Source organism: Clupea harengus, chromosome 16 (genome assembly GCF_900700415.2).
Source record: "Clupea harengus chromosome 16, Ch_v2.0.2, whole genome shotgun sequence".
Lineage (NCBI taxonomy): Eukaryota > Metazoa > Chordata > Actinopteri > Clupeiformes > Clupeidae > Clupea > Clupea harengus.
This window is the reverse complement of record NC_045167.1, coordinates 10,736,847-10,757,600: the sequence shown is the minus strand read 5'-3', so window position 1 is coordinate 10,757,600 and position 20,754 is coordinate 10,736,847. Positions and strand designations below refer to the sequence as shown.

The 20,754-nt window shown below is 46.9% G+C and overlaps 1 protein-coding gene across 1 annotated transcript; it reads left to right on the top strand.

Moving 5' to 3' along the window:
- The first annotated feature begins 768 nt into the window (after positions 1 to 768).
- Positions 769 to 18,586, top strand: tmem168a (transmembrane protein 168a). The gene is made up of 5 exons (XM_012824396.3): positions 769 to 870; positions 1,591 to 2,792; positions 4,942 to 5,084; positions 10,451 to 10,725; positions 16,501 to 18,586. Exons 2-5 carry the CDS (start codon positions 1,686 to 1,688, stop codon positions 17,064 to 17,066), a joined length of 2,091 nt encoding a protein of 696 aa, XP_012679850.2. The 5' UTR covers positions 769 to 870; positions 1,591 to 1,685; the 3' UTR covers positions 17,067 to 18,586.
- The last annotated feature ends 2,168 nt before the right edge of the window (positions 18,587 to 20,754 follow it).

Sequence of the window (20,754 nt, the reverse complement as noted above, 5' to 3'; positions counted from 1 at the left end):
TATATATATTTATCTTCTTTCTCTTCATATGCCACCCCCACCCCCCCCACCCCCAAACTCCCCCCTCTCCCTCCATCTCGTCTGCTCCACCCCCCACCCCTACTCCCCATCTTGAAGGATGAGAGGCTTGCAGGATCGAGTGTGGGAGTGAGCTGCTTAGCCTGCATTATGTTTACACAGCCTTTTCAGTCCTCTACCTACGCAGTGCCCCTGTGAAGAAGATGCCACACTGCTCACCATGCCATTTTTATAGGGGATGGTAATCTGCGTGTATATGTATGTGTGTGTGTGTGTGTGTGTGTGTGTGTGTGTGTGTGTGTGTGAGCGAGAGAGAGAGAGAGAGAGAGAGAGAGAGAGAGCAGGCGAGACATATCATTACTACCTGATATCAGCTCATTGCATGGCTGTAGAAAGGTCAAGCAAGGTAGGTTTGCAGGTCTCCTCAAATGTCAAATGAATAACGTGACGAAATTTGAAAATATCACAACCTCATACCACTGCCAGAACATTTCTTTGTCCTTAGGTATATTTTGAACACAATTACTGAATATTTAAAGAAAACCTTTATAACTTAGTAGGCTCAGAAACCATATTGTAAATGAAAAAGCATAACAAGCTACTCTTTGTAGATTTATAGAGATTATATGATCAAAGTTTGAACGGGCTACACTTAAATTAAAATATCTATACACATAATGTACATAGATACATCAATAAAACATAAAACATAACATAAACCTCTCGGAACAACCGGGGGAAATAAAGCGTTTGTGCATTTCCCTTGGTTTGGATGCTAAGACTGTCCTTCTCGACACACCGTAGTTAGAAGTGCGGAAATGTGGCGAACTGAGAGAAAGTTGTTTAACGAGTGTAAGTATTGCATTTTCTGTGACAGATTTCAACATTCACAAACTATTCTTTTATATTTGTCTATATAAATATGAATGCTGACACGGTCAGTCAGTTACACGTAGTGACAACGTGCGAGATTACTAGCCAGTTGAATTTGCCACATCAGCCGTTGTTGGACTTTAACTATGGAGTGCAGTCAATTGCAAACGACTGTCAGTCAGTCAGCAAACTTAATATTTTGTAGGCCTCGGTCACTAAATGCAAACGTAGATATATTTTGGAGAAGCATTTGTGATATGGCATACTCTCTTGAGTGAAAGAATAACAGATTGGGAAAGAATAACAAATAAGAAAAAAAAAACGACAAAAGTTAGTTATAACGTCAACTGATCAGTGGCCAGGGACCATAGCGTCAGAAGTTTGATTGATTGGATGAGCTAACGTTAAGACATGTTGATATCAGAGCCACGTACACTCAACTCGGGCTGTGACTGATACAGAGCTAAATGTAGCTTTCTAAAATGTTATTACGTTTGCTTTTTAATTATTAAATGAAGACAGTTACGTTAGCGATGGATTGATGTTATACCTTAGGCTATATCAAATTCTAAGGAACTAGCTTAACCTAACTGTTATTGCTATTCGACCCTGGTGAGATAAACGCTGACCAGAGGTATTAGTCACCTCTGAACATATTGATATTTGTATTAACATATTTTAAATGGTTGTAATCTGCAGTCGCTGACATGTGAGCAAGAAGAGACCCCCTCTTAGTTAGCGGACGGCGCCCTAGACTCCTGCGCTTTGTCCTAAACTCCACCTCATCCATAACCATGAGCAGCTTGGAAGAGGCGACCGAGGAGGATGCGCCCAAAAAGGGGGACGTGTGGGCGTCGTCGGTTCGCTGCCTGGGCTACCTGTCCAGCCTGAACCTGATGGTGGCCGTGTGTCTGGGCATGTACGTGCGCTGGGAGCTATCTTCCGAGCCCATGATCCTGGTCATCTTCATTCTGGGCCTGTTTGTGCTGGGCATCGCCAGCATTCTCTACTACTACTTCTCCATGGAGTCAGCCAGCTTGAGCCTCTTCCACCTGTGGATCGGCTTCCTGCAGGGCCTCCTCTGCTTCATCAACAGCCCGGCGCTGGAGGCCGAGGTCAAGGAGCAGGTGGCCAACTACCTCCTCTTGGCAAGCGTGTCCGCCCGCGTGCTCTGGGCGCTGACGGAGCGCATCGGGGGCAGCGCCCGCTACTGTCCCGCGCTGCTCACCTCCGAGGAGCTGCTGGAGCTGCTGGGTTTTGGCATTGCCAGCACCACCCTGAAGCTGGAGAAGCCGGCAGCACTCTTGGCCCTGGTGTTGGCCCTGGCCGCCACCGTGGTGGACCTGCGCATGAAGTCTGTCCTGGCCTTACCCATCCTGGCCTGCTTCACGATAGTAACGTCCGCGTTCTTCTTCCAGGCCTTGCACATCCGGGCCAACCCGTTCGCGCTGGGCTGCTACCTGGGCCGGCTAGTGTGTGACCCCCTGCTTGACGTCTACTTCAACGGGTTGGCCCCCACCGAGCGGTGGCGCCCGTTCCTCTCGCTGGGCCGCCTCTGGAGGATGCTCTCGCTGCTGCCGCTCGGACTGCTCGAGGGGGCCTTCTTTGGACTGTGCGCTGTCAAGCTGGGCAACCTGGAGATGTGGTACCTGGTGATCCCGGGTTTCTGCGTGTTCGGGCTGTTCTGGGTGCTGTGCCACGCAGTGTTCCTGGCGTCGCTCTGGGGCTTCCACAACAAGCTCAGCGAGTGCCAGAAGGCCCACCGCGCTCAGGCCTCCGAGCTGCGGCCGATCGACCGAGTCATGGGGGCCAGGGGCATGCGCCACTTCTGCCTGGTGTTGGAGAGACTGATGTTCTTCAGCCTGCTGTCCACAGCCATACTGGGGGCCGTGTCCTGGCAGGTAAGGGGGAGTGGGGCACTGGAGCTGGAGGGTACATAGATCCATTTGTATTCAAAAGATCTTTGGTTTTGTGCATGTGTGTGTGTGATATTGTGTGTGTGTGTGTGTGTGTGTGTGTGTGTGTGTGTGTGTGTGTGTGTGTTTTCTGGTTACATGATGTGCACAAAATCTTGTATGCACAATGCAGACGTTACACATATTTGTAATATTTAATCATCCATTGTCCATGTCTGTAGTTTATATTTCCCTGTACATTAATATTATCTTAATTCTTTTTTTCTGTGGCATAACTTTCTTGAGGTAAAAATAAAAGCTTCCTATTCAGATCATGTCACCTCAAAAGCAAGGAGATTTATAGATAGGCAAAGTACAGTGAAATGTTTTCAGCTAACTTAAGTAGTGCAAACCAATGACTCTCATAAGTCATAAATGTTTGTGTTGCTATTGAGTTGAGAGATGTATAGAGTCCATATGTCGACCTAATTGGAGCAAGTTATTGGGGAGAATCATTTTAGCTGCACCTTTCAAGCATCAGGCTAGTTTTAGCCTATTTGCTGCTGCCATTCTGTGGACCGCCCTTTATACTCTATTGAGGCTGAATGTCTGAATGATCCACTTCTGAATGGAACTGCATTCACAAGTTAGTCAGTGGCCCTGTCACACCCTGCCCTCGCTGGAGTCATTAGCACCTGGGTAACCAGTCTGGTGAGATCATCCCCACCTCTCTCACTCTATTTTCATTTCACTTTCTTTCTCTCTCTCTCTCTCGCACACGCACACTCACTCACACACACTCTCTGACGCTCTCTGCCTCAGGTGAGAGGACCCCCCCCCCCCCATATTCCTTCTCTGTCTCTCTCTCTCTCTCTCTCTCTCTCTCTCTCTCTCTCTCTCTCTCTCTCTCTCTCTTTCTCATTCTCACTCTTTCTGCCTTAGTGAGATCTCCGCTAAAGGCTTCTCTTGGCACCTTGTCTTACTGTGTTTAATGATGCTCTCCCATTCTACATTCCATTGATTGCTAGATAAGTAGGTAGGTTTATTCAAAATTTTCTGTGCTTATGCCACTACACCTTGTGAGTCATCGTATTTGATTGAGCATTTGACGTACCTTGTTGAGTTGGCTTGATCAAATTGTGCAAAAACGTTTGTCGACTTTAGTCTACCAGAATCCCAGACTTTTGACAATGTCATACCATACCCTCTAACTAATAGGAGGGGGCTATTTGAGAGAGAGGGCAGGTTTTGAGGGGGAAAAAAAACATTACAAAATCTGTACATGAAATGAATAAATAATGCTCTCAGATTGGAAGACCACGATCTTCATTAAAGACTAAAATCTCCATAGTCTACAAGGCTGGTGGTGGGGATGCTGTGGTTTGTGTACAACCACCGCGTGCGGTAAAAAGGCTGGAGCGTTGCAGCGTCTGCTCGTTGTTTGTGGTTGTGAATTCAATTAGCTGTCGATATGGGCTTGTGTTGACAAAGAGCCTCAACAAACCCAGCCTTGAAGCTCCCCAAAATACACATCTGAATAGACAGTGCAGTCTTTATTGTCTAGCTCTATCTCAGTCTTTCCCTCTCTGTCTCTCTCTCAGTTCCCCCCCCCCTTCTCTCTGGTTCCGCATAGCTCTCATAGTTGAGTAGTTTGATGAGGTAGTTTTGCGATACTGATTCCCCAACAAGCTGTCAACCTGTTCATGATGAGACTGTTAGCATTGCTATCAATTCTGTCTCAGTCTTTGTTCCTCAGATGTGGACCATGTCTTTGCCCCTGTAATCTGTTGTCAGGCAATGTTGATGACCAGGGTGTAGACCACAAAGCTTCTGATGCTGGCATGAACCTGGGCCTGACATGGTTTTGATGAACCATAAATGATGTCATGTTTGTCTCTCACTTCTCTGCTATTGTTGTTCATTCTCTCTCTCTCTCTCTTTTTTCTCTTTCTCTTTCTCTCTTTCTCTTTCTCTTTTAACTCTGAGGATCTGATAGGTTGTTGGATGTTCTAATGCATATTATGGGTCACAAGGGTGCGGAAATGTAAAGGTTTGATTCAATTAACAAGTGTTTTAAATCTCTCTCTGTGTCCTCCTCCCCCTCCTCTTTTTATCTCTCTCTCTCTCTCTCTCTCTCCCCCTCTCCCTCCCTCAGCTCGATAAAGGGTTGTTTATGGGGGTGTTGCTGGTGGTGCTGCCATTAGAGTCTCTGGCCCTTGGCCTCTTCCATGAGCTGGGGAGCTGCCTCGGTGGCACCTACGCCGGATACGCCGTGGTCATCCCTACCTGCTACCACAGGTACACACACACACACACACACACACTCTCACTTGCTCTCTTCTGCACATGTGCGCTCGCACACACACACACACACACACACACACTCATGCACTCACGCATATTCTCTCTCACGTACACACAATCTCTCTCTTGCTCTCTCTCTCACTCGCTCGCTCACAGACGTACACACACTTGTATTTGATTTACTCCCGTGAACTTCAAAAGCTGTGGTAGTATCTCAGCGTTTGGAACCAAACTCAGGCAGCACTCACGGGTTTGTGGATTTAGCCAGACACATCTGCCATGCCAGCCTGGAAACAGAGGCAAGGCAAGTGTATTTATATAGCACAATTCATACAGATTGGTAATGCAATGAGCTTTACACATAGGCAGATAAAGGAACATAGAAAAATAAGCGATTTTTAAAAATGAACCTGGAGCTGGGAAGGAAGCATATGAGCTCCTGGTAGGGCTTACAATCATCTGGTGTTGAATCGACATAAGTAAAACGAGAAAAGAAAAAAACTCTGATTTAGGTCTGATTATTTTGAAGAAATGAAATAATTGATGCTGTGCCGTAAGTTATACAGTTATACAGTATAGATCACAGAGTGCTCCTCCATGCCTTTGAAACCAGAGTAAAAATCTATTTGTGAGCGCATGCATTGAAGTCCAAGAGAGCACAAGCTCCCTCTTTAATGTTTTAGACCCAAGACAGTGCAAGAGCAACTTGACTAGAATCTCAAACCATCTCTCCCTCTCTCTCCTCTATCTCCCTCTCTTTGTCTCTCTCACCGCCCCCCACCCCCACCCCGCGCGCTCCAGATACACAAACACTTAACGGAGTGTAAAAAAAACAACTAATGGACATGAATGAATGAACACAAGCTTGTTCTGTGGAGAGGGAGGATTTAGCTGTCTGAATGTCAATAACAGAGTGGGGGGAACAGCATGAGTTCAGGGAGATGGGGTCGTTGGGTGTTTTGGTACGAGGGAAGAAGAAGAAGTGGTGGTGGTGGTGATTGGGCATGTGGGGCCACGTGCGAGCGGGCGCTCAGTATTCTGTTGGCACCCCGTGAAGAGGATGGCTGGCAGGCGGGCGGGCGAGCGAGCCAGGCACAGGAGGAGAATGCGGCGGAGGGGGTAATCTGTTGTCAGACGGGCACAATCATGATTTTACAATGATGAGTGCTTCTCAGGGGGAAGAGGGGAGAGGTGAAAAGGGAAGGAGAGAGCGAGAGGGCGAGAGAGAGAGAGAGAGAGAGAGAGGAGGAGAGTGAAAAAGGGAGGAGATGGGTAGATAGAGAGCAGAGGTAGGGGAATGAAGAGAGGAAAAGTGAAGAGGGACAGAAGGAAGGAAGGAAAGAAGGAAGGAAGGAGGGAGAGAGGAGGAGTAGAAGAATGAGAGAGACTGATGGGCTGATAGGCAAGGCGAGGCAAGTGTATTTATATAACACGATTCATACACATTGGTAATTCAGTGCTTTACAAATGAGCAGATAAAAGAACATAGAAAAAGAAGAGATTACAAAAGGAAAAGTGCATTATTAAAGAATATAGACAAATAAATAAATAAGAAGTTGAGTGCATTTGATCAGTTGGCAAAAAAGTATCTGAGAGCAGTTGGGTCTTTAGTCTAGATTTGAAACAGTTTGAGTATTTATTTATTCATGAAGTATTGGGGGAATGTGGTCCATTCTTTTCTGTTTTTGTAAGAACTTTGTATAATTTTTTGCTGTTTTGCTGGAGCTGTTTGATGGTCTTTCTAGGGAGGCCTGTGGAAAGACTATTGCAGTAATCAACCCTGCTGAAGAAAAAGGCCATTACAGAGATTTTCTCAATCATGTGTCAACATAAGGCTTTCGCTGTAAGGTTGTTTGTGTCAAAATGAGTCTCAGTCCTAAGTCTCTCCTCATTTGTCCTAAATAAGATTAATTCAGTTTTGTCCTTACTCAGCAGAAATGTTGAGAAGTCCAGCTGTTAATTGGATAAGTGCATTGACAAAGAGATTCTAGAGGACCATAGTCGGTAGGCGAGAGGGCTTAGTAAATTTGGGTATCAGCAGCATAGCTATGATAAGAAATCTCATTCTTTAATGATTTATCCAAGTGGGAGCATATGAAGGTTGAATAATAAAGGCCTCAGGATCGACCCCTGGGGTACACCAAAACATTTGCAGGTTTTTTTTGTTGTTCTTGTATTCGGATCTATGGCATACCTGAAGAGTCTGAGGGTTAGAACATCTCCCAGTTTCCTGGGAAACCTACTGAGGTTCTCAGGAACTCTATGGACCTCAAGATCGAGAGGGGGGCTCTGGCACCCAAACCCATCGGCCCACAGGCAAGCTTATTGCCAAGTTGGTGAGCTACAGAGTAAAAGAAGAGGTGATCCGTAAAGCTTGGCAGAAAAAACATGGACCATGACTCCCCACCTACAATCCTTAAAAGGCATATTGAATATGCTGAAGTGAAGAAAACATTAAAGGACAAAAAGAAATTAAGTGCCAAACCACCTACCCAGCAAGACTACGGGAAGAGGAGGATCAAACGGAAAAAGAGAACACTAGACAGTTAGACGGTCTAACCAGGGGAAAATCAGAGGAAATGGGAGACAGTGGTAGACCGTGAGTAAAGGTGGCTGGAATTACTGCGACAGACAGACAGACAGACAGACAGACAGACATCCATCCACTGACATTATAGTTGACATCACTCACAGACAGACAGAGAGTACTGACATCCCTCACAGATAGCCAGACCGTACTGACATCCCTCACAGACAGATAGACACTTTTGACATCACTCACTCACAGACAGACAGACAGACATCCTGCATAGACAGACAGACAGACAGACATCAGTGACATCTCTCACAGCCAGACAGACATCCTACATAGACAGATAGACACTGCTGCATCCCTCACAGAGAGATAGACACTTCTGACATCACTCACAGACAGACATCAGTGACATCTCTCACAGCCAGACAGACATCCTGCATAAACAGACAGACAGACTTGGCTGGCATCAGTCACAGACAAACATGGGCCAAAATGGTTTGACCGATATGAGGAGGTAGGACTGTCAGAGTGAGACTGTTGGAAAGAGAAGGCAGACAGAGACATGCAGAGATTTCTGCTCGAATAGATCAGTGGATACACACACACACACACACACACACACACACACACACACATACACACTTTCAACAGAGGTTTTGGAACCTTAGATCCATCTTCATTGCCTGCAGCTCTCTCATCTGCTGTGGCTATCTGAGGTAAACCACACAGAGAGGGGAAAAAAACACTCTGCCCTTATCATAACACACCCTCACACACACACACTTCCCTCTCTCCTCTTCTCTCCCCTTCTCTCTCTCTCTCTCTCCCCTTCTCTCTCTCACACTCTCACACACACACACACACACACACACACACACACACACACACACACACACACACACAATATCTCAAGCATGTGATCTAAATAAATGTTCTTTTATTATTATTAAAATATTCTTCCTCTTTCGAGACGTAATTCACTGCATCTTTCTTGACTTCTTGACATTTCTTGTCTCTGAGTGTTTTCATCCTCTTCTCTGTTCTTTTCCTCGCTGTCTGTATGCATGCGTCTGCCTCAGTTTCTATGTCTGATTCTTTGTCTTTGTGTCTGGCTGGAGTTCACTCTCAGCTGGACCTGACACCGCTTAAGAGGGAGTGTCTGCAACAACGTGTGTATGTATGCATGTGTATGTACATGTACATGTACATGTGTATGGTTAAAATGTGTGCGTGTGTGGCCTTGTATGGGTGTATGCTTTGTGTGTGTGTGTGTGTGATGAATCATTAGACATGTTGGTCAGAGCTTTACTTTACCTGCAGCTCAGCCTTGACTCTTTGCCCTAATACTTTAGCCTTTAGCAGAGACTGATGTTCATACACGTTCAGAAGGGCGATTTAATGTTTCACCCTACCCCCCCCCCCCCCCCCCCCCCCACACACACACACAGAGGTTAATGTTCATTCATGTGTTTAAAGGGGAGATGAACCCTGAATGTGTCGTAGATACATTCACAACACGCAAGGACTTTGCATACACGAACATACACAGACATACACCCCTGAAGATGCGCAATCACACACATTCTTTGTGTGACGGTTAGCAGAGCTTTAAGTGTAACTGTACCCTGAAATGTGTGTTTGGGGCCGATGTGTGATGAAACACCTCAATGCTGGCGTTAATATTGACAAAATTCCCCTTTTTTATAAACATCTACATTGTATGGGTTGAAAATGGCTCAAAACGCCATCTACTGTTTAAAATCACCCTGAACCTTGCAAGGCCAATGCGGACGTAGGGTCGGCCCTTGGGGACTTATCTATGTCATGAAATAGGCGGCCCACCTCCTCCAATCCCCACCCGTAAGTGTAAGCCTCATTTGCATTTGCTGAACAAGACTCATCCTTCACAAGAGTTCACAGCCCCACTCTACCCCCCCTCCCCCCCTCCCCCCCGACCCCTTGCAGTGGGTGGAGTTGGGGGTGAAGGTACACTGTACTGTTCATCGATATATTTAGAAGTGGGCCTTCATGGCCAGCCCTGACCTGCTCTCTCTCTCACACACACACACACACAAATAAACACTATCTTGGTAAAAATTCAGTTGTGACTCATGTCCACGAGTGTGTTTGTAAGGACAAGAGATGCTTCACCTTGTTCCAGACAGTCACAGTCTGCCTCCATGAACAACACAAAACAAAACTCAGGACATGCAGCGGTGTCTCTCCCTCGCCCCTAACCATCGCCGCTCGTTTCTCCCATCATCTCTTCCCTCTTCTCTCCCTGACGTCTCTCCTCGTCTGTGGTCCCCTAGGCGTCCTAGCCCTCTTCTGCTTCTCTTCAAAGCGACTCCTTTTTGTGTACTTTCTTGTTGTTTACGAAGCCTTCTCTGTGTGTGTTTCCCCCACTCGTCTTCTCATCCCAGCTACCTATTTTTCTTATCACCTCCCATATGCCCAATCTAATAATGTTCTTAGCGTCGCTGCCTTCCAAGTAGTGGATCCGGGTTTGATTCCAAGGCAATGCAGGATATCACCTTTATCTTCGCCATGTCTTTCATGACCATATACCTCTCTTCTGCCAGTGCAACAGCTCTCCTCTCACATGAACTCTTCTGATACCTCTCCTCTCTCCAGACGCACACACACCCACACACACACACACACACACACACACACACACACACACACTCCTTTCCTGTAAACTCCCTTCCTCTCCTCTACTTGGCATTGACTGTGGCTACACACACACATATATTTCACGAGCCTCATAACACGCCTCTCTTTTCTTCTCTTCTCTTCTCTTTTCTTCTCTTCTCCCCCCCAGTGCTGATGGCCAGCCGGTCCTCCTCCCCCCTGAGCAGGTGCAGGAGCTGAACGCGCGCTCTACCGCCACCCTGTCTGCCGTACAGCGCCTCTTTTCCCACCACCTCATCCACACGTTCGGCTGCGACTACTCCACCAGCGGCCTGACGCTGGAGGCCCTGCTGGCCAAGCTACGCGCCTTCCTGGAGCTGCAGACGGCCGAGGGCCCGCGCCACGACACCTACCTGCTCTACTACAGCGGCCACACGCTACGCACCGGAGACTGGGCTCTGGCAGGTGAGAGAGAGAGAGAGAGAGAGAGAGAGAGACAGTTTATATATGTCTGTGTGTCAGTATGGAGAGAAAGATGGACTCATTTGTCCAATAAATGTTCATTCTAGGGCCAACGTTTTTTCTTTAAGGGTTCTGGTGCTGTATGCAGTGTACTGCAGAGAGCGAGAGAGTGAGTGAGTGAGAAAGAGAGAGAGAGAGAGAGTGAGTGAGTGAGTGAGAGAAAGAAATGGATGCCCTGCTGGACTCCTACCTGCTCTGCTAGAGCGGAGACTGGGCGCTGGCGGGTGAGAGCGAGCACCTGTGTCCGTGTTTCAGGATGTAGAGAGAGGAGAAAGAAGGAAAGATAGAAATGAAATAGAAAAAGATGGTAAGCATGCAGAGCGGGAATGGAGTTGGGGGGTCGGGTGGTCGGGGGGGGGATGTTCCGGCATGATGGAGAACCACTGCCTTCCATCAAAGTGCTCAGAGCTGTATTTCTCCCTCCGCTCCTGCTATTGTCAGATAATATTAGGAGGGAGCTTCTTTATAGCCCCTCGTGTCTGAATGCCATTATGTGTCTGGACTTCGCCTTGTACAGCCCTCTATTCCAGTTTCATTGGGTGTTAATATTTGCCTTCTGTCAGAGAGAGAGAGAGAGAGAGAGAGAGAGAGAGAAGGAGACAATGGGATGACTGGGAATTGGGATTGACCTCAGTGTTCAACAGTAGAATAGGGGTTGAATGAGGAAGTGTAGCCATTCATTCAGTGCTTTCTACTTCCTGGCATTGGCAGGTGAGGGTGAGCAGGGAGCCAGTTTATAGGTCATATGTGTGTCTTCTCATCCAGAATTACCTCACCCGGTTAAGCCCATATATATATATTGTACCATAAAGCCCTTAACTGAGCCTGGTGCACCCAGCCAGTCAAACTCTGCTCTTGGATAACTGAACACACCTGATGTAGTAAATTGCGCAGATTTCCGTTATCTGATTTCCACTGGCAGATGTAGTGGGGCTGGGAGAGATACACTGTTCTCCGAGAACAGGACTGGGACGTGCCAAGGCAAGGGAGAATACAGAGGACCTGTAGTGATGTAGTGACTGCTATCCTCTGGTGTGCAGGTCCTGGTCCTGTATGCTGTATTGCTGTAGTGACTGCTATCCTCTGGTGTGCAGGTCCTGGTTCATAAGACAGAGAGGACTGGGCGGTGTTGGGTGGAGAGGCAACAGCCAATAAATCAAATGAAATGCAAATTCAAAGTAAAGAAAGTGAATGATTGTCTGAATGGAGGGTTGTGAGCAGTAGCGTAATGGAACAGGGTTTTCTGTGTTGCTGTGGATTGTCATGGAAAGGCATTGTGCATAGTACTTGTATTTGTACTCCTGTGTAGAGGGGCTCTCAAGCACCCCCCTCTCCTCTATTCCTGTCTCCAGGGACACCTGAGTAGAGTCAGTGTGATTATACTGTAGGCTAATGCTCTTGATTAGCTGAAGAAGGTGTGTGTCTGTGTGTGTGTGTGTGTGTGTGTGTGTGTGTGTGTGTGTGTGTGTGTGTGTGTTTGAGAGTGCTACTGATGAGCTCTGTCAACTTCATGCAGATCAGGGGAAAATGGAAAACTCAGTCAGTTAAATACACACACACACACACACACACACACACACACACACACACACACACATATTGTATGTATAATAATGTATGTACAGACGTGGACAAAATTGTTGGTACCCTTCCGTTAAAGGAAGAAAAAGCCACAATGGTCACTGAAATAACTTGAAACTGACAAAAGTAATAATAAATAAAAAAAATACTGAAAATGAACTAATGAAAATCAGACATTGCTTTTGAATTGTGGTTCAACAGAATCATTAAAAAAAAATAAAAAATTAAACTGGCCTGGACAAAAATGATGGTACCCCTAGAAAAGATTTAAAATAATTTGACCATAGGGACATGTTAAACTAAGGTGTGTCCTCTAATTAGCATTACAGGCTTCTTCAAACTTGTAATCAGTCAGTCTGCCTATTTAAAGGGTGAAAAGTAGTCACTGTGGTGTTTGGTATCATGGTGTGTACCACACTGAACATGGACCACAGAAAGCTAAGGACAGAGTTGTCTTAAGAGATTAGAAAGAAAATTATAGACAAGCATGTTAACGGTAAAGGCTATAAGACCATCTCCAAGCAGCTTGATATTCCTGTGACAACAGTTGCACATCTTATTCAGAAGTTTAAGGTCCAGGGAACTGTAGCCAACCTCCCTGGACGTGGCTGCAAGAGGAAAATTGATGACAAATTGAAGAGACGGATAATACAAATGGTAACCAAAGTGCCCAAAACAACTTCCAAAGAGATTAGAGGTGAACTCCAAGGTCAAGGTACATCAGTGCCAGATTGCACCATCAGTCGCTGTTTGAGCCAAAGTCGACCGAGGAGGACACCACTGTTGAAAGCAAATCATATAAAAGCGAAACTGGAATTTGCCAAAATGCTTATTGACAAGCCACAGGGCTTCTGGGAGAATGTCCTTTGGACAGACGAGACAAAACTGGAGCTTGTCAGTTTCAAGTTATTTCAGTGACATTAAATGAAGGGTACCAACAATTTTGTCCACGTCTGTACATGTATAATAATGTGTAATGACATTAAGAAGTACTGTCTGAAGTACTGATTTCTTGTACACTGTGTAGAACCAGTGGCTTGACTCTTTCTCCACTGGCTGAATCTCCTCCAGGATATGGACATAATTATGTTAAATGTGCTGGAGCAGACGGGGGTGTGTGTGTGTGCGTGTCTGTGTGTGCGTGCGTGGGTGCCTGTCTGTGTGCGTGTGTGTGTGTGTGTGTGTGTGTGTGTGTGTGTGTGTGTGTGCACGCACTCGGGTCAGAACATTCTGCAGCTGAGCGCTCTGATGGGAACTGGAACAGGATCAGAAACCGCGGGGGCGGAGGCGGGGGGTGTAGCCTAGCTGTCAGACCCAGAAAGCAATTCCTCTCTGAACCATGACACCATTGAACTCCCCCCTCTTGTTTCCAGTCTCCATTACTGAGGTGCCAATCTCTTCTCTTCTCTTCTCCCCCCAGTGCTGATGGCCAGCGCAGACAACTCAAGTTGTCCGTTGGCTCTTAAGCCTCGGCCTGCGTTGGCCTGCAAAGCCTTCTGTCCTGGTCCTGTGTGGTGCCGTCTGGCCTAGATTAGTATTTTGCCAGAGGAAAGCTAGAACAATGGAACATCCGCTTCCTCTAGACGGTAGATCTATTTATTGGTAAACAAAGAATTCCCTTAACAGTATTTTCCTTGTTCATACAAGACGCACTAAACCCAATAAGAAATGAGAAATTAAAGACCTTAACATTAACAATATGGTTCTCTGAGCAAAACATCCACACTGCCTCCCTACAATGAAGGACCATGCATCCCACCAGCAGTCATATCAGTGGGCTGTATGGTCAGTATACCATTCATTTACTCTGCCCTTGCAAAGGTGTGCATCATTTCAGGTCCATGAGGAATGTAGCCGCTTTTCCCATGTCACCCCTACATTGTACTTAATAATTAACTGTCAATCTGGAGAACGAGCACTTGACAAACTACTGACACGGTGGAGAAACAGGGTCATGAATGTATTGTTCCCTGCAACATTAATCGGTGCTCGGAAAAGACGTCAGAGCGTCTTTTCTTTCCAGATAACAGTTCAATACCTTTTGGTCTTTTTTGTCATCATCTTTGTTTCCCTCCCTCCCCCACAAGAACGATTTTTGTTCTGTTTTTTTGAGCCGATCGACCAGAGAGCGGATGAATATGCATGAGGGCGGCTGAGCCGGGCTGAGAAAAGACAACATTGTGAATATTAACCAAGAGGAGAGAGAGGAGGTCGGCCCAAGCGTTCGCCCCGGAAGATTCCGCCGAACATCAGAGTTTTAAAACATTCACTACTAAACAAGAGGAGACGGTATTGGGCGATGGGCAATGGCATTTCTTGATGGTTGCTATCAGACAAACTATACCTGGGACATAACAATGAAGGGCCCTGAGACTGAGGGAGGATTAGATCATTAGATTGTGTATGAGACTCAGGTAGGCCACGCTCATGTGAATGCCACTAAGGAAGCTAATGACAAAAGGAAATGTCCTGTGCTGTTCTCGTTGTTCTTGTTGAGAGGATTTGCTCACAGTGATTTTAAATAAACATCAGTGTAGACATAAACCTTTGACCTTAGGTCTATAAGGCCGCCATTGGAATTGCCTTGGAGGTGGCAGTAATGGGTGATATCCCTTGGGCAAGTGCATCGGATGGGGCAAAAACATGGTAGGACTTCTCTCTCTCTCTCTCTCTCTCTCTCTCTCTCTCTCTCTCTCTCTCCCTCTCTCTGAAGATACCCTCATATGTCAACCGTCATATGCTAAATGATTTTGTGTTCTCGCGTCGTGGTGGAGAGTGCCATGCATGGCAGAGACTGAGAAGAGTGAAGAGGCCACCGGAAGTGAGAGGACAGGTGAGAGGGATGGCCCACCCTGAGGGATTCTGGGTAGCAGCCCAGTCTCGTCCGAGCTCCTCAGCGCACCGAGGGTGATTGCCCAAAACTGTAAAGAAGAATCTTATCTGGGCTCTGTCCAGGCAGCGCGTTCAATCTTTTTGTGTGTGTGTGTGTGTGTGTGTGTGTGTGTGTGTGTGTGTGTGTGTGTGTGTGTGTGTGTGTGTGTGTGTGTGTGTGTGTGGGTGGGTGTGGGTGTGGGTGTGTGTGTTTGTGTGTGGGTGTGTGTGTGAGTCTGAGAGAGAGAGAGAGAGCACAGCAGGGTATTAATCCTTATGAAGGATATTGAGTGTCATGCCCTGTGTCACTGTGTTTGATCAGAGGAGGCTGTCTGAATAACTGCCAGGGCCTTGGCGTCTGTGTGTGTGTGTGTGTATGGGGATGTTCTGGGGAGGGCATCTCTTCTTGGCACGCTCCCATAAAAAACACAACACACAGACACACACGCACTTACTGATTCACATACACTCTCACATCATATTTCTGTTGCACGCACACACAGTTCCCTGTCCATATAATTTGACGCACACACTCTCTTACAGTCACGCACACATTCGGAATTCCCACTGACTCATGTTCAGTCATCATCACTCACACATACAAATGGCCGAACTAACTATGCTGTCCATCTTCTTCTCCTCCTTCCCTCCCCCCATCTTAACTCTAAGCATCTCTCTCCATCTGTCCTCTAGCCTCCTTGTCTCCTCCTCTCCTCGTTGTCTGCTCCCCCTTTTGACTCAGTTGATCTCTGTGCTGTGACTTTGTGAATCAATCACATTGATCAGGTTGATTCACAGGTGACCTAACTCCTGATTTTGCTCAACTCTGCGCATCAAATTGATCGGGGGTTCATTGACAGCTGAGCTCCATTCCCCTGTGGTGACTCCGTTGTCAGTCGGATTAATCGTGACTTGTTAGCATGAGATTTGTCCTGCTATGTGATTTGTGACAAATGCTTTTGGATCGATCAGTTTCACTGACTGAGGTTGTGTCTGTGTGTATGTGTGTTCATGTCTGTATACGTGTCTGTGTATACATGTGTTTGTGTGTGTGTGTGTGTGTGTGTCTGTATACGTGTCTGTGTATACATGTGTTTGTATGTGTTTGTGTGTGTGTCTGTATACGTGTCTGTGTATACATGTGTTTGTATGTGTTTGTGTGTGTGTGTGTGTGTGTGTGTCTGTATGTTCATGTTTGTATACATGTGACGGTGTAATCATTTGTCTTTGTGTGTGTGTGTGTGTGTTTTCTGCTTTCCCTGTCAGGTGGGGACACCTTCCGTCTGGACCAGCTTCTGGTCCTGTGGCAGGAGCGGAATGCGGGCCACTGCTCGCGCCTCATCCTGGTCCTGGACACGGACAACTCCCCACCCTGGGTCCGCAGCGTGCGCCGCGTGGAGGGCCTCTACGTAGCCATACAGGGCACCCAGCTCCACGCGACAGGCGGCGACCCAGAGGCCGGCGACATCTCGCCGCCGTGCCTGGGCGACTTCACGGCTGCATGGGTGGACTACCTCTGCAGCACCACAGCGGGCGACGGCAGGCCTTGGGCGGAGCACGCGCGCCCCGGCGTGGAGGCGGACTACGGCGTGTCCAAGCCCTGGGCCGACTACACGCTCCACCAGCCCACGGCCAGCGACGTGAGCAGCCACTGGGAGGCGCACTTCCCCCGCGTCACCTACCCGGCGCTGGCCGTGGCCAACTGGTGCTGCGCGCTGCAGCCGCTCTGGGCCTGCGATGCCTGCATGCGCTGCTTCCGCCGCCTCAAGCTGTCCTGGTGGCCGCCCAGTGTGCTGGACACGGGACAGGGCATCCGACTGGTACACTCCTGAAAGGACTGTTTCTCGCTCACACACACACACACACACACACACACACACACACACACACATATATACACACACACACACACACCCATCCAACTGGTGCATTCCTGACGGCGACAGGACTGTTACATGTGTGCCAACTCCGATGGACTGCACCCTGATGTTGCGTGAGGCCAAACCGCCCAACACTCACAAACGCACTCGACCGCAGACACACGCGCCATGCTGGTCCGCTACTGTGATGCTGACCTGAGGTGAACCTTAGTCAGTGCCATCTTGCCATTTTTGATGCCACATTGCACTTCAGAGTTTGATTGCTGTTACAGATTGCCAAGCTAGCCCACCCTCTACTTAAACACACACACATGCACGCACACTTACACACACAGACACACACACACACACACACACACACATACATGGAAATGAAGCACATAAACTCATACACACACAGACACACGCATGCAGACCACACTTGTGCACTCAAAAGTATACATACACGCTCACAGAATCACATGCCCTCAACACTTTCACTCTTTCGACTTCAGACATAGACACACACACACACACACACAGACACACACATCGTCGCAGAATCACAGACACTTTTGTTCCCTAGCGGTAAGCTTTTGTTTACGGTCTATCGCCTCTATTCCTCCTCTCTCCTGTTCTGTGTAATATTGGATTCTCCTCTGTGCCTTCTGCTTCTGATGTGCCTGAAGGAGGGAAAAAAAGAACCTTTGACTGTGCTGCCTTACCAAAAAAAAAAAAAAAAAAAAAAAACATCGACCTGGATGTACATTCCATCGGTTCTCTAAGGACATGTCTAGAGCCGCTCTTTATTTCTCTTAAAGCCCCTTCATGTCGACTCCATTCCCACAAGTCGTGCCTTTTCTTCTACATGCCCGTGTTTTTTGTTTATTTGTTTGTTTTCTTTCAAATCCTCTTAAGGGAAACCACATTTTTGATGAAGATGTTACTTTCTGCTGGTTTTCTTCCTCGTGGGTTTTAAGGAAGCACATGAACAGTATTCACTCACTGAGATGACCTCACACAAGTTGACATGCCCCGATAGGCACGGATTGTATCATCGATTAGCACAAGCCGCTATGATGATTTCCTCGCTGTCCCTCGTGTCGACTGAAACGTCTCGTTCCTCTGAAAAGATTACTGCTTTCTCGGAAAGAGGCGCTTAGTCGCACGGGGACTAACCAGCCTTGTGGTTACCTCGACAGTAAATTCTTGAGCCATCGTAGAAACCTCACACAGAGAGAAGACATTGACCTGACTGAAGGTCAGCTTTGGCGAACTGTGGTACTCCACTGGAAGATTTTTTTTTTTTTTTTTTTTGACCTCTGACCCCTCCCAGTGTTGCGCTAAGCTTGGGATTCACTTAATGCTTTAAGAGCTATTTCTCAAACGAGAGTTTTTTGGGATCTTCTTTTTTTTATGTGCCAACATGCCTTAACTAGATAATGTAATGAACAAGCATTAAAGATATGGTATGTCTTTGTTACTGTCTCTGATTGCATGCGTCAGTCTATTTTCTTGCATCTATTTGCATTCATCAAAGCATTAGGGTGACTGCGTGTGTGTTGATTTTAGCACTCGTTTCTGTCCCTGGATCAGTGCTGAAGTGTCTGTCATAGCAAGCTCATGCCCTTGGCAGGGTTTGTTTTCTGCTTTTTGCTTCAGTCCTCGTCTTGTAAAACGTGTCCTCTTCAACACACTCTCTTAATCAGTTAAGGGTGTGTTGTGACTGATGACAGCAGATGCCCGAAGGACCCTCAGGAGTGTGTGTGTGTGTGTGTGTGTGTCTGCGTGTGTGTGTGTCTGTGTGTTTGTCTGCGTGTTTGTGTGTGTGTGTTTGTGTGTCTGCGTGTGTGTGTGTGTGTCTACGTGTGTTTGTGTCTGCGTGTGTGTGTGTGAAGGCATCTTCACCCTCTATAAATGGCATGAGATGGATGTGTGTTAGCCCCAGGATGTGGCATACGTGTCAGATGAAGGCTTTGTTCTAGAAACCACGTCGGGACGCCCACCGCCACAGAGGAGATGGAGCTTTGAGCACGCTGAGGGTTTGCTCATCGCAAGACACACTTGATTGACAGGTACAACAGCCAAATGTAGTTGGCACTTTTTTCTTCTTTATTTTCTACTTTGGTTTCAAGACTTTGATATACTCCCACACATCTCCCATCAATGGTTTGGGTACACCTAAAATAAGCCTGTTTACACTTTGGCTTCAAACTCCTGAACCGTAGAAATGCAATCAATTCTTTTCTGGCTCCGAATCTTCAAATGCAAGTAAATATTTTGGGCCCATAACTTTCCACACAAACACGATGACACCATTTTGAATTCTTGGATCAAATAAATCAATCTTTTGACACTGCTCTTAGGCTCATTTATATATCTCATTTAAACTGAGGTATCACAAACAATGACCCAGACTCACAGAAGAGGTTCAGACTTGTGTTATGTGCATCCACAATCTGTACCAACTGCTACATTCATGATTTGACCTGTAAATATGTAAATACACTTTTCTCTGCACAACTGAAAAGGGACCTGTATCTGGTTTAGGTTTTCAAGAAACCTTTTTCAGAGGAAAATTTCCCCTGCCAGTGTAGAGAGATTTTACCCCTGATGGATGGTTTCAGTGGGTTAGACTAGAGCAACATTGTTTTGTTTGTGTGTGCGAGTGTTTATTAACATTTTTGGTTATCAAACCCTCTTGTTCTAAGTATGACGAGGCCTAAGGATTGAAACCATAGGGAGAGCTGGAAGCTGACCAGGTTTGGCTGATTTCTCTCTGAACAGCACGAGAGTGACTCAATTTAGCCAAGCACTAGTGTCGCAACCTGTCCCCGCGGCGATGCTTTTAAGCTCTATTTTAAGACGTTTTATTGACTCGCGACAACAGGTCACTGAACTACCGGTACCTGGAGGTGTCGTTTAAAGTTTGGTCAAGGGAGACATTCGCTTTAGCCCGTGGTCTCTGGGGCTACCCAGAATGCCTAGCTGCAAGCTTTTAGCCCAGTCGCTCCACGCACCATCTCTTTGGAGCTCTGAAAAATAGAGTATTTTTCCCCTCTTATTCTCTTTTCATTAGATGTGGTTGAGGAGCGAGGGGAGCAGTGGGTCAGTGATTCATGTATACGGCAGAAATCATTTATGAGGAAATTAGATTAAGGGCCGGACTCATCCTCTAAACTGGATTAGGTAATAAAAGCGCTCACGTCGCCCTGGACTGGGCAGACTGCTGAGTCAGAACCTGCCACTCACACACACACATTTATGCAACAAACACTCTCAGCCACATGCACACGTACACACTCACACACTCACACACACACATTTATGCAACAAACACTCTCAGCCACATGCACACGTACACACTCACACACACACACATTTATGCAACAAACACACTCAGCCACACACGCGCACAGCAACACACACTCTTCCACATTCACAGGAACACACCCTGTCTCTAACATACATGCACATAAACAGAAACACACTCGCACACAAAACACACGCGCACACACATGCAAACACACCCTCCCACAGCAACACACTTTCTTTCTCTCTTACTTCCAAACACACACACACACACACAGCTCAAATGTAGCACAGAGGCAAATAGCCATAATAGATGACTTGCTTTTCTAGGCAGTCAGGCCTCATCTGT